Raw genomic sequence first — 13,946 nt, 5'->3', positions numbered from 1 at the left:
CAGTGCTAAGTATTAAAAGTGAAAATGTGCACTCAGGGAGTTTGGGGTTAGTAGATGCAAGCTATTACATTTAGAATGGATAAGCAATGAGATCCTACACAGGGAACTATATCCATTCTCTTGGGATAGACCGTGATAAAAGATAATAAATATAAGAAAGAGAATGTATGTGAATGACTGGGTCACTTTGCTTTATAGCAGAAACTGGCATAACATTGTAAATCAACTGTAAATTTTAAAAAAGAATCTTCTTAATTGGTGGGAGACATAATCTCATAAAAAGATACTTGGGCAGGGCCAGTTTTGTGCAACTACTTTTTACAGAAAATGCTTAGCAATATCCTGAAGATTAGGCATTAGGCAAAGAAAGTGTACATTAGACAAAGGAGCAGCATGATCAAAGGCCTAATGGTATGACATAGCATGGGCCAGGGGAAGTGGGCTCTATAAACTCTTTGATATATATTCTGGAACTTTAATATTTGAGGCGGGCAATGGCTGCAGATAAGAAAAGGCTGGACTTTTTTTTTTTCCCCCATTCTAAGGCACTTGGTCTTTTATCCCATAGGTAAAGAAAACTATTAAAGAGTTTTAAGCTGTAGGGTGCCAGTCAGGATCACATTTGAAACATTATTTTGAACTTACTCTGGAGACTGGATTAACAAGACTCAGTCTAGACAGAGAAACCACTTAGGAGGCTTTATAATAGCTGAACAGTAAGTATCAAAGGTGTGGAGGGAAAAATGGAGAGTGGCTGGAGTACTGGAGAGGAGATTGGATTCCAGTAATATTTTGGAAATAAAATTGAGAAAACCTAATTATTGAATGGATTTGGACCAGGAAAACAGGGAATAAAATGAGTCAAAAAATCAGACTTTTTGTTTGTTTGTTTGAGCCAGTTGGTAGATTAGAGTCATTAACTGAGACAGGGAATATAGCATGTGTGAGAGAAGGTAGTAGCCTGTTCTGGATGAATTGATTTCATGGGCCTGTGGGAATTCAGTAGAAAGAAAGAAATCATTCATTTTTTCCCCTTCATTACATCATTAAATATTCATTTAGTATTTACTAGGGACCAAACAGTAGTTTAGGTACTCTGAATATTAAGACGTAGAAGCATCCTTATTGTTCAGGAGCTCACAGTTAGCTGGCCTATGACAGCTACCTAAGCAGTAACTATAAAAATAATGTAAATAGGTACATAATACACAGGATATTCAGGAAGCAATGAATAAGGCACCTCACTCAGCCACAGGGGTCAAGAACGATTTCCTGGAGGAAATGACTCAAGGATTAACTTGCCTCAAAGGACAAATTAGGCAAATAACCTGAGGTATAGTTTTTTTCCTGTGTCACTGGGACCGCCATACCTGAGATACAAGGACCAATGTTGCGGTGGCAGTCTGCAGCTCCCCTGTGTACCAGCCCATGGAGATTTTGCCAGTCTGTAGTGAAGGGAAGGTGGGTCCCTTATGTTCAGCAGTTGGTATAGGTGGATATTTAGGCACCTTGCTGAGTAGGTCAGTAAATTGTTTCTATGTCTATTTTTTGACCCTTAGTCTAAATCTCATGTTATGAATCCAAGTAAAAACAGATAGTTTCTGGCCTCAACCTGAGAGTCTTCTTTTTGCTTTAGTTTGGTTTTGTTTTTCTGTTGTTGTTATCATCTGTTAAGATTGTTCTTTTTTTTTTTTTTTTTTTAAGCTTTGGTAAAAGTTGGTATTTTCTATGCACCCACAGAAAAGGGAAGCCCACATTAAAAAATTTGAGGCAGAGTAGGACAATGTATGGGTCATTTGAACCATCCAATTTCCATAAAATATTTTGCCCACAGCCTCTTTGAGTACCCCCAAATTCTACAAGTCGAAAATACCGCTGTTTAAAACTCTTATATTTAGAGTGGGTAAACTACTGTGCAGCACAGGGAACTGCTGATGATGTCCTACTGTGCAGTACAGGAAACTATATCCAATCTCTTGGAATAGAACATGATGGGAGATAGTATGAGAAAAAGAATGTTTGTATGTATATGACTGGGTCCCTATGCTGTGCAGCAAAAATTGACACAATACTGTAAATCAACTATACTCAAATAAAAACTAAATGTAATTATAAAAAATAATGCTTTTCTGAAAAATGGTGCTGGCTGGAGTTCCTACTGTGGTTCAGTGGAAATGAACCCAACTATTATCCATGAGGGCACAGGTTCTATCTCTGGCCTCACTGATTTGGTTAGGGATCCAGCATTGCCATGAGCTGTGGTGTAGGTGCAGACGTGGCTCAGATCCCATGTTGCTGTGGCTGTGGCTGTGGCATAAGGCAGCAGCTGCAGCTCCAATTTGACTGCCGGCCTGGGAACTTCCATATGCAGCAGGTGCAACCCTAAAAAGCAAAAAAAAAAAAAAAAAAACCAAAAAACAACAAAAAAAAATTGGTGGTGGTATATAACTGAATTTTCCCATGCAAAAGAAAAAAAAAGTTGGACCCCCCTGCTTCATATAAAATACAAAATTTATTTCAAAGCAGCCATAGACCTAAATGTATGATAAAACTATAGAACTTGTAAAAGAAATCATAAGTGTAAATCTTGTGACCTTGGGTTCAACAATGGTTTTTTGATATATCACCAAAAGCACAAGCAAAATAATGTATCTGTTGGACTTCACAGTTAAAATGTTTGTGCTGCAAATGATACCATCAAAAACTTGGAAAGATAGTCCACAGAATGGGAAAAAATATTTGCAGATCTTATACCTCAGAGGGACTTGTATCCAGAATGTATAAAGGACTCAGTATTCAATAATATAAGATAATCCAATTTTAAAATGAGCAAAGGATGTAAATAGACATTTCTCCAAGAATATATACACATAGCCAATAAGCCCATGGAGAATGTTCAACATCACTAATCATTAAGGAAATACAAATGAAAATCGCAGTGGAATACCACTCCATGAACATTAGGATGGCTCTAATCATATATGACCCAGGAATTCCACTTCTGTGTATATACCTAAAAGAATTGAAAGCATATTCACATAAAAATTTACATGTGAATGTTCATAGCGGCATTATTTATAGTAGCCAAAAGTGGAAATAACCCAAACGTCCAGAAACTGATCATGGAAAAACGAAATGTAGTATATCCATAGGATGGAGTATTGTTCAGTCACAAAATGAATGACAGACTGGTGATAGATGTTTCAACACAAATGAATCTTAAAAACTTTTATAACTCTGGCTGGAAAAAAAAGACAGACACAAAAGGCCAGGTATTCATGTAAAATGTCCAGAATAGGCAAATCCATAAAGACAGAAATCGGCTTATGGATTGCCTGAGACTGGAAATGGGGAATGGATAGGGAGTGATTGCCAAGAGGCATGGGGATTTTTAATTTTAATTTTTGTTATATTTTTGGGGTGGTTGTGATAAAATTCTGAAATTAGATAGTGGTAATGGTTACACAATCTTGTGAGTATACTTAGAACTATTGAATTGTACATTTTAAGTAAGTATCTGTATGATATGTAAGTTAATATGTCAGTAAAGATGCTTAAAAAAAAAATTCCTTTAGGGAGTTCCCGTTGTAGCTCAGTGGTAACAAACCCAACTAGTAACCGTGAGGATTCAGGTTCAATCACGGGTTCAATCCCTGGCCTCTATCAGTGGGTTAAGTATCCATTGTTGCCGTGAGCTGTGGTGTAGGTCATAGACGCGGTTCTGATTCTGCATTGCTGTGGCTGTGGCACAGGCTGGCAGCTGCAGCTCCAATTTGACTTCCATATGCCCCAGGCACGGCCCTAAAAAGCAAAAATAAATAAATAAAATTTCCTTTTAACTAGGATGTTTTTCCCTGTTGAAAAAAGAATGTAGGGAGCAGAGCACATTTTAATATTTGCAGAAAAGTCTTAGGATTTTGTACCGCGGAAGGGTTGAGTGCCTGACCCTTTCCAGTGGACAATGGGCTAGAAGCAGGACTCGTAGGGTTTTGCTTAGCCTGATTAAAGAAACACAAGGAAAGGCACACTTAAAGAAATGGTACCCTGAGCAAAGCGAGCTTGAGCCTAGGTAGCCAGCAAGAAACCTAAGGTGCCAGCATTGAAAGATGAGACGATGTCCTCTTTGTGAAGACAATAAATATTCACTCTATCTGCTTGATAATTTTGCTGTTCTTACCTTCATTTGGGATTATGTCTTATATTATATCCTCAGGCTCCAATGAAAAGAATACTTGTTAGGTTTAGTCAAACACAACCATTTATTGAATACTTGTTAGGTTTAGTCAAACACAACCATTTATTGAATACATACATATAAGAGACACACTGTGCCAGGCACTGGGAATAAAGCTGTATGCCAAGCTCTGCCTTCACGACCCTATGTCTTATTGATAATAAAAGTAGAAGAAGGCAAGAACAGAAGTAATAGAGACTATTTAGTTTTGTTTTTTCTTCCTTTTTATGACCACACCTGCGGCATGTCAAAATTCCCAGGCTAGAGGATGAATGGGAGTTGCAGGTGCTGGCCCATGCCACAGCCACGCAGCTCGCAGCAACGCCAGATCGTTAACCCACTCAGTGAGGTCAGGGATCAAACCCTCATCTTCATGGATACTAGTCAGGTTCTTAACCCACTGAGCGGCAACGGGAACTCTGAGAGTAGGAAGGTTTAATGTCAGGGGACTAAGTGACAAATAAGGACAATATCAGGTATATTATCCATATAAAATGGACTATAGAGCTTAATATATCTTAGTCTACCCGTGTTACATTGGATGAGGTATTTGAAACTTTATCAATGCAGGATGTTGGGGGAAATGAAGATCGCAAAAGGGAACCAAATGTTTTGTGCATATACTTGATCAGAGAGTGGTAGGGGAGGCTATTTCAATTAATCAGTTAGATACTGATTAATACTAGGATTTGTATCAAACATTGTGCTGGATACTAAAGGAAGTCCTTTTATCTCAGAAGAAAGAATGTCAGTTCCAGTAACAAACTGGAAAGGCTGCTCAATTTTGCCTCAGAGTGGGAGGGTGAACGTAGATGCCCATTGCGTGGCCCTCGCTGTCCAGGAGCAGACAGTCATGTGGATTGAGGCAGGAATGTAGGCATGTAAGTAAGTGCCTTCAAGTAAATTCGTGGAAAGAATAGTTAGGTAATGTGTAAAGGAATTAGAACATCTGGCACTGAGTTCACAGTACAGGTGTGTTGGGAAACTTAATAGGAACTTGACAGGGAAGGAAGGCTTCTCTTCAGTAAGAGAACTTCAGTAATTTTCTTATCTTTTTCAATTCTATAGCAGACATCCACTTGGATATATCAAAGCCTTTGAAAGCAAACGTGAGTTTTACCAAGCTGGATCAGATAAACAACTTTTTAAAGAAGATACAAAGTGCACACTGCAGAGAAACTTCAGCCCTGTCCGACACCATGCCGAATAAGGATGAGCTTCCAGCCTCCAGGTGTTACCGTGGAAAGTTGTCTAAACTTAAAGTTCATGGTGATGGGACACAGAAGATTCCATTTACAGAAAACGTGTGGAAAACTGTTTCCTGCTTTCAAAAAATTTCTGTTCATACAACTCAGCTTGTGGTCTCCATGGAAACTGTCCCCCATCCTAATAAACCATGCCTGTTAGCATCTTTATCAACCTTCAGTGGAAGCCTTAATGTGAAAGCAACACAAAAAGTACCTGGTAAGTCACAGAAAAGGGAAGAGGGAGATGACAGGATGACTTGTTAGCATCTGACACTGCATAATTTGAAGATTTATATTATGTAGAGGTTAAAAGTTTCAAGGGCTGTTGGAAATGGGAACATTTTTGGTTTGTTACTCTATTTCAGGGAAGATGTTATAACAAATCATTTAAGCTTAAGTAATTTTAATGCCTTAAACTAAACTAATCCTATCCACCTCTTCAGGCATGCTCCTACAAATAGATATCTTTAAAACTGTTCATTCCTGAATTGCTTTTAACCTAAAAGAGCTGTAGTGGGAGAAGAGAGTCTTATCAAGTTTTGTGAATAATTAGAATATAGCTTTCAAAGTGTGGTCTGAGAACCAGTAGCATCAGCATCAGCTGGAAATTTGTTAGAAATGCAAATTCTCAGACTCTACGCCTGACCCACTGCATCAGAAACTCTGGGCATGGAGCCCAGGAAGAATGCGTTCCAGGAAACCTTACAGGTGATTCCGATGCCCTGCATGCAGTCACTGGTAACAATTTATTTAAGAAAGAAAAATTCTGGTGGCAGGAATGCTCTGGTGGCAGGAATGCTACACAGCTTGTAATAGAAGCCAAGGTTCAACTTTGCAGAGACAGTGCCGTCAAGGATTATCAGGCAGCAACACCTGGCAAGAAAAGCCTGGGCTTCTGTGCCCAGCTGAGCCTGGGGAGCCAGTCACCAGCAACTGAATGTCCTTGAGGGCGGAGAGGTGAGAAATTAACCGGCAGTGACATCTACATTTTCCTCTTTTGTTATGTGCTTTTTCACACTGTATCTAAAAGGGTGAGCAGAGGAATATGAGGAGGGGAAGAGAAAAGTCAAGGTACAGGTGGGAAATAACCTTTTTCAGTCACAGAAACTGCTGCTGTTAAAGTTCAGGGCATGATGCCAGAAATTTAACTTTGAAAGTAAAAGTAGCAAAAGGGAAAGTTTTTTGATTTTTTTTTTTTCCACTTTAATTTGCAGGAAAGAAGTGGGGCTACTGGGGTAGTGCAAGGGATAAAATAAATCCTGAAACTGTGCCGCAATTTAGTTGCTTACTAAAAAGTAATGAAGTGGCAGCTGGAATCTAACTGTTCCTCAGTTCATATAGCCAGCTTGGGCACAGTAGTTGAAGAGACACAGAAAGAGTCTAGTAGTTAAGAAGTATGAATTTTAGGCCAAAAAGTAAATGATTTATTTCTTTCTCATCAGAAATTATTTGTGACCAAGCCAGCTAAAAGCACTGTATTTTTTTTTTTTTTTTTGCCTTAGAAGTTAGAAATGAAAAATGTAAGGTCCATGGGACATGAAAGTCTTTAAGCACTGGAGGCTACAATGTCTGATTTATCCACAAATAAATTGCAACCCAGACAACACTGGGTCCATTCCTACGCCTGTCCACTTGTACCTTAATCATAGCAAGGAAAGGTTAGCACTCAAACAGAGTGAAAGAATTTAATATGTACTGTACTCAGTTCTAGGTCCTTTTCTTTTTTCATCCTTGTTTCTTATTTCATTCATTTGCTATTTGTATTTTACCCATTTTTAGTAGTGTCTATTCTCATAAATATCTCTAAAATATAATTAAAATCTTCTTACTGATGTCTACAAGGTCGTAAACTCATTCTGCTTTTGTCACTTGTTTTTTCCCTGTTCTTTTTACAGTTAACACTCTTACATTTAGTTAAATGCAGAAGCAGAAACTATAGCTTTGACCAAGATATACTTTATACAACTCTAATGTGTAGTGTTCAGCAAATGTTCTAAAGCAGTTCGTTTCATCAGCAAATCAAATAAGTTTGAAGTTAGCCATCTAATTAATAAAAACAATTTTATCATGGGAGCATATAACAAACACCAAATCTGTTTTCTCTACCTGTCTTCTTACTGTGATGGCATGCTCAAATGTTTAAAAGATAACAAAGTCAGCAAAATAATAACAAATTATAATTAAGTGAAGATTGTAAGTTCTAATTATTTTTATAGGTTGATTTCTAGGGAATTGTAATTGGAAGATTACTACGCATTTTCCAACAACTGATTTTTAACTAAGCAAAACTTTTTAAAAGTAAAATATAATTCGAGCTTTGAACATTAATTTCATTGTATAGTTGAATATCTTAAAATTTCATGCTTTACAGCTTGGAGGAAATATATGCAAATATATGTTCAAGATATAGTTTTAATAAGGGGTAAAAAGTATTTCCCACCAAAAAAAAAAATCCTACCATTAGTCGTATTTCTTTTTTGTATTTTTCAAATGACATCATTCTATTCAACCAAAATTTTTTATATCTTTGAGCTCAATAGAGTTAATGTCAGATTTTTATAGTTTGAATCTAATACAGAAATACTTAACTATGTCTTTGATTTTACAGTTTATATAACTATTGTGACCATCTGCAGCAGCTGCACTTTTCAAATTATTTGCTCAACCAAATTGAGCACAGTGACAAAAGTAGTCATCTCAGATGTACTATTAAACAGAAAGAAAAAGGAGCATTGCCTTGGTACAGCATAGCCATCTGCTCTACAGATGTTATTGTATAGAATGACTTAAGATAAAATAATTGTAGAAAATTTTCATTAAAACCTCAACAATTTGCACTTGTTTATGCGAATCTGCATAACTCCCCAATGAGACAACACACTTGGGGTTTCTTTGGTTCTCACTCACTTTCTCTTTGATCCTTTTTGATGTGCTGACTTTAATAAACATAGTCAAAAACACTGTGCAAAAACATCATGGAAAAAACTACAAAGGAACAATTATAGCAGCAGAAACTACTCTAATCCCTAACTTACGCAAGCTATTTTTAGTGAAATATTTTTTTTAACACTCTTTATGTGACAATGTTATATAAACAGGGTAAAACGGTCTTTTCCAGATGAGTTTTAATTTAGGAGCTGAAAAAGATTTGTAATGCTAGAGGAATCTTATGTTCTAAGTAATATTTAGAGAAACACAATTGGGAATGTGTCGTAGGCATGTTTCTACACTTCTGAAAAGTACAAAAAATATTTGAGTTTGCCTAATGATTGTTTTTTATCATCTAAACCGTCATAAGCTTGTGGGACGTGTATGGGAAAAGGGACTAATAAAAGAGTAAGAGAGGAAAGCTCATTTTCTTCCCAGGATGTTGTCAATACATTGAAATTTGAAATGCTTTTATATTCATTTACCAGTTTTTACAGCAAAATATGTACAGAGTATTCGCTGAAATATTTTCATCATTGGAAACAAAATGAAATGGTTAAGTATTTTACACTTAAAAAAAAAAAAGATTCATGAGTTCTTAGCCTCTATACTATTCTGAAGCCCTAAACTACCGGCGTTTCATGGGACTTGGGTTTTTTTTTTTTTTTTTTTATTACACTCTGCAGATGCAAGTGTAACAGTGACTTACAATAACGTATCTCATATTTCCGTTAGAACACTTATGTTCTGGCCCTAGAGTTCTGATGTTAGTAGATGTAATGATTATATTTTTTAAATTGGTGTATAATATTGCCAGAACTTCTGTGATTGTGCATAATCTTGCAAAAAATTTCTATGATTCTGCTATCGATAACAAAATTAACCCTGTTTAAAATGATAACTTATTTTCTGAACCATTTTAAGGCAGGTACTATTTCTTTTGCCATCCATTAAATCCATCCTGTTCTATAGTAAGTTCTTTTTTAAAAAACAACCCTCTCTCCCCACCCCACCCACCCCCACACAGTCCTTTTTGCTGTTTGAAGTACGGCGTTTTGGAGAAACTCTAAGTATGTAGCTATAAATTCTGAACCAGCAGTGTTGCACTTTGCACAGGCAGGGTGGGGACAGAGCTGCAGGCTTTAGCTCTCCTTGTCAGAATAAATTATGGCTCTATTAGGGCGGCCCTTCTTAGATTTCGGCAAACAAGGGTACACAATTCAGGCTGTGAAATAGCTGTGCTTTAGGCTGCCTTGCTGTTTCTCAGGAGCACTTAGATTAGCAAGCTCCTTGTAGATAAGTAAAAGGGAAATAGGATGTGAACAAGTTAGGTAGCACAAAGCTTTGGGGGAAGCACCTAAGTGAGGCCATCTTGGCTGGCATTTTAGTCAGAATTGGGGAAAAGTTGCAAGAATCTCTTTTCCATAGGAACTTGGGGGACTTTTCATCCATGCAGAAAACAATGAGTTGAAGTCAAAGAGCTGTGGTTTAAATAACTTTCACTACCCCAGCCTCTGTCATCCAGATGTACTTATCTTTGTGTATACACAAAAGTAGAAAGAAAAAAAGCATAACCACTTTATTTTTCACATACAGGAATTCCTCTTCTTGTGTTCATTGAATGCAGGACCAATAAAAATGTAAAGACCCTAACGTTCCTTTTCATGTATTAAAAAGTAAAACCAGGTCATTAATTGATAGAAAGTGGAGCTCCAGCTTTTCATTCCAGAGTCAACTGGATCTCCTGAGGAAAATCTCCTAAGGCGTTGTCATAGCCGTTGGATGCTACAGAAATGCACGTAAGCCTGAGGGGAAATAAAACATTAAATTAGATATGACTACCTAAAATAATATATTGCAATAGCAAGCCATTTACAACACCCCAAAGACTTTTGTTACTTTTAGTAAGAAATAGCATCTTTTTCCAGTGCCTGCACAATAGGAAATGAATTCTCTGACAGTTAAGCCAAAGGACAACCGTAACTTTTAAACAGCCACTGAGGACTGAAGTGGAAGCACAGCTTGTAGACAGCTATACAAATCACTAACAAACCTTAATGAATATTGGGTGTGGGCATCAGGGTCCTGTCATTTTTGACACTGTGTCTCAAGTAGCTTAAACCCAACACTCAAGGAAAGGTGCAGACCTATTGGGTCTGTAACATCTGGGGTTTTATTTGTCATTTTGGCATACCCCGCAAGCGCAAAAGAAAGAGTAAAAAGGGATTATCTTGACAATGAAATGAGTTACTGAATCTTGTGATAATGAAAAGCAGAAGAATTCTAATGCCTTTCTATAGTCCCTGAGGTGGAGGTGCGTTTATAGTTTTGCAGAAGTAAAATGGAGGCAGGCAGAACAGATGGCCTCGAGTCCATGAAACATGACACCCCCCCATCCCAGAACTGAGTACCACTATTAATCCTGGTCAGATTGCCTCCTATTACTTTGTAACAAGGTTCAAAGTTGCTACTGATGAACTGGCATGTCCTTCTTTTTTTACTTTAAATTACCTGTAGATTACTGGGTTTTCTCAACAGTGATATTTTTCTGTTCAATGGTAGACTATTGAGACATTCAAAAGAGGTAGAATGGGAAGCTCTAAATATTGAATGGGAAACAGTGGAAAAAGTAAAATTCTTACTTTTTTTTCAAAGTAATGTTCCTCTTTTTTCTCTAATATGTTGGGAAATAAAAACTATAAATTCTCTTGCGAAATAATTTTTCTTATCCTCTCCCTTAGAAATCATATATAGTGGAGAAGAAATCCCAACATACAAGTTTGATTCTCCTGGCTGTAATTATTATCACAGCATATGATTAGATAGAATTGGGAATAATAATAAGCAATATTAACACTACTATCTTAGAAATTATCTTTCTTTCACCCCTTCAAAAACAGAGGTAAAAAATAAAGAATGGTTTTTTGTTTTTTGTTTTTTTGTCTTTTTCTAGGGCCGCGCCCACAGCATGTGGAGGTTCTCAGGCTAGGGGTCTAATCGGAATTACAGCTGCCGGCCTACACCATAGCCATAGCAACGCGGGATCCAAGCCACGTCTGCGACCTATACCACAGCTCACGGCAACGCCAGATCCTTAACCCACTGAGCAAGGCCAGGGATCGAACCCTCAACCTCATGGTTCCTAGTCGGATTCATTAACCACTGCGCCATGACAGGAACTCCAAGAATGTTTGATTAAAAAAAAAAAAGAAAAAAACCTCACTAGTAGATATATGCTGTTTAGGTATATTTATATGCTCACTTTTTTTGTTTGTTTAAATTATGTTAATTCAGTCTTTACATATTTCATTTGGGATATTTACATTTTTCTGTGATAAGCGGTTTATATGGGTTTTTTGTTTATTTTATAAGTTTTATTGGAGTGTAGGTGACTTAGAATGAATGTTGTGTTAGTTTCAGATGTACAACAAAGTGAATCAGCCATGCATATGCATATATCTCCATTCTTTAGATTCCTTCCCCATGTAGGCTATCACAGTATTGAATAGATTTCCCCAAGCTATATAGTAGGTCCTTATTACTGATCGATTTTATGTATATGTAGTTTATAGTATATGCAGATATAGTAGTGCATATATGCCAATCCCAACCTCTCAATCCATCCCTTCCCCCAATGTTTCCCTTTGAAAAAGCATATTCTGTTTTTTGAATAAGTTCTTTTGTATCATTTTTATTAGATTCCACACATTAGTGATCTTATATGGTACTTGTCTTTCTCTGACTTACTTCACTTGGTATGATAATCTCTAGGTCCATCCATGTTTCTGCAAATGGCATTATTTTGTTCTTTTTATGGCTGAGTTATATTCCATTGTATATATGCACCACATCTTCTTTATCCAATCCTCTATTGATGGACATTTAGGTTGCTTCCATGTCTTGGTTGTTGTAAATAGTGCTGCAATGAACATTGGAGTGCATATATCATTTTTAATTGTACTCTGTCTGGATACACGCCCAGGAGTGGGATTGCTAGATCATAGGGTAGTTCTACATTTAGTTTTTTTGGTCTTTTTTTTTTTTGCCATTTCTTGGGCCGCTCCCGTGGCATATGGAGGTTCCCAGGTTAGGGGTCTAATCGGAGCTGTAGCTGCCGGCCAAGCCAGAGCCAGAGCAACGCGGGATCCGAGCCAAGTCTGCAACCTACACCACAGCTCACAGCAACGCCGGATCGTTAACCCACTGAACAAGGGCAGGGATAGAACCCGCAGCCTCCTGGTTCCTAGTTGGATTCGTTTCCACGACGGAAACTCCCTACATTTAGTTTTTTAGGGTACCTCCACACTGCTCTCCATAGTAGGTGCACCAGCCTACATTCCCACCAGCAGTGTAGGAGGGTCCCCTTTTCTCTACACCCTCTCCAGCATCTATTGTTTGTAGGCTTTTTGATGCTGCCCATTCTGACTGGTGTGCGGTGATAGCTCATTGTAGATTTGATTTGCGTTTCTCTAATAATTTGTGGTGTTGAGCATATTTTCATGTGTTTTTCTGTATGTCTTGTTTGAAGAAATGTCTATTTAGATCTTCTGATTGTTTTTTGGTTGGGTTGCTTATTTTTTTGATACAAAGCTCTAAGAGATGTTTGTATATTTTGGAGATTAATCCCTTATAAGTCACTTCATTAGCAAAGATTTTCTTCCATTCCCTGGGTTGTCTTTTTGTTTTGTTAATGGTTTCCTTTGCTGTGCCAAAGCTTTTAAGGTTAATTAGGTCCCATTTGTTTATTTTTGTTCTTCTTTTCATTACTCTGGGAGGTGGATCCAAAAAGATGCTACTTCGATATATGTCAAAGAGTGTTTTACTTACATTTTCCTCTAAGAATTTTTATAGTATCTGGCTTTTTTTTTTTTCTCTCTTAAGCTCTGTTATGTGATTTTTTTGCTCTTTGTATACATTTTTTTAGTGCTGTGTGGTTACTATGGCTGTTTTGGATTTTAATGAGAATGCTTTAAACATGTAGGATAGTAACTTCAGAAATTTAGAAGATAAGCGCTGGGTGCAATTTCTGATGTGTTAGTTTCCAGGCAGCAGAAAAAGTAAAAATCATCTAATGAGCAGCCGTCTCAGGATGTCCGAGCGTTCTCATGTGCTCTGTGGCGTAGTGAACATGATGTACCTGCCCAGCCTTTCGTAGAGGGAGATGAGCTCATCTCACAGAGATAACCATCTCTGACTTTTTCTTCTGATTAATCACCGACCTGAACTCCATTTGAACCTTGTTAGACAAAAAACAAGCAGAATTCCTGGCCCAAACTATAAAATATAATTAAGCCCTTTTGAAATGATGTGTAAAAGAACATTGCTGTACCCCCACTTATAACCACTACCACCACCACAACCAATAAAGTTAAATCAAGCACTGCCTGTAATGGATTAAAATAATAAATGTTCCTGGATTTCAGCGTTTGAAGTACTGGAAGAAAACAGGCTCCCAGCAGCCCGGGTAGCTGAATGCAGGAGAGACATTTATTAATGACGAGTTCAAGGATTTGGCCTGTTTAAGATCATTACTTTCT

At 37.4% G+C, this 13,946-nt stretch overlaps 1 protein-coding gene across 33 annotated transcripts in view; it reads left to right on the top strand.

The window, feature by feature from the left end:
- Window positions 1-13,946, top strand: part of VPS13B (vacuolar protein sorting 13 homolog B) — a 729,842-nt gene that overhangs the window by 552,471 nt on the left and 163,425 nt on the right. For 31 of the 33 annotated variants that reach the window (XM_085021978.1, XM_085021986.1, XM_085021974.1 and 28 more), the window contains one exon: window positions 5,303-5,698. In XM_085021978.1, the coding sequence (XP_084878104.1) occupies window positions 5,303-5,698 (396 nt within the window). The remainder of the gene's footprint in view (window positions 1-5,302; window positions 5,699-13,946) is intronic. The other 2 variants (XM_085021964.1, XM_085021967.1) reach the window with 1 other exon arrangement.

Source organism: Sus scrofa, chromosome 4 (assembly GCF_054392235.1).
Source record: "Sus scrofa isolate SSC_HxYL_T2T_F1_AM1 chromosome 4, Sscrofa_HxYL_maternal_Yorkshire_Landrace_v2.0, whole genome shotgun sequence".
Taxonomy (NCBI): domain Eukaryota; kingdom Metazoa; phylum Chordata; class Mammalia; order Artiodactyla; family Suidae; genus Sus; species Sus scrofa.
Note: the sequence above shows the minus strand (reverse complement) of the source record. Positions and strands in the feature narration are given on the sequence as shown.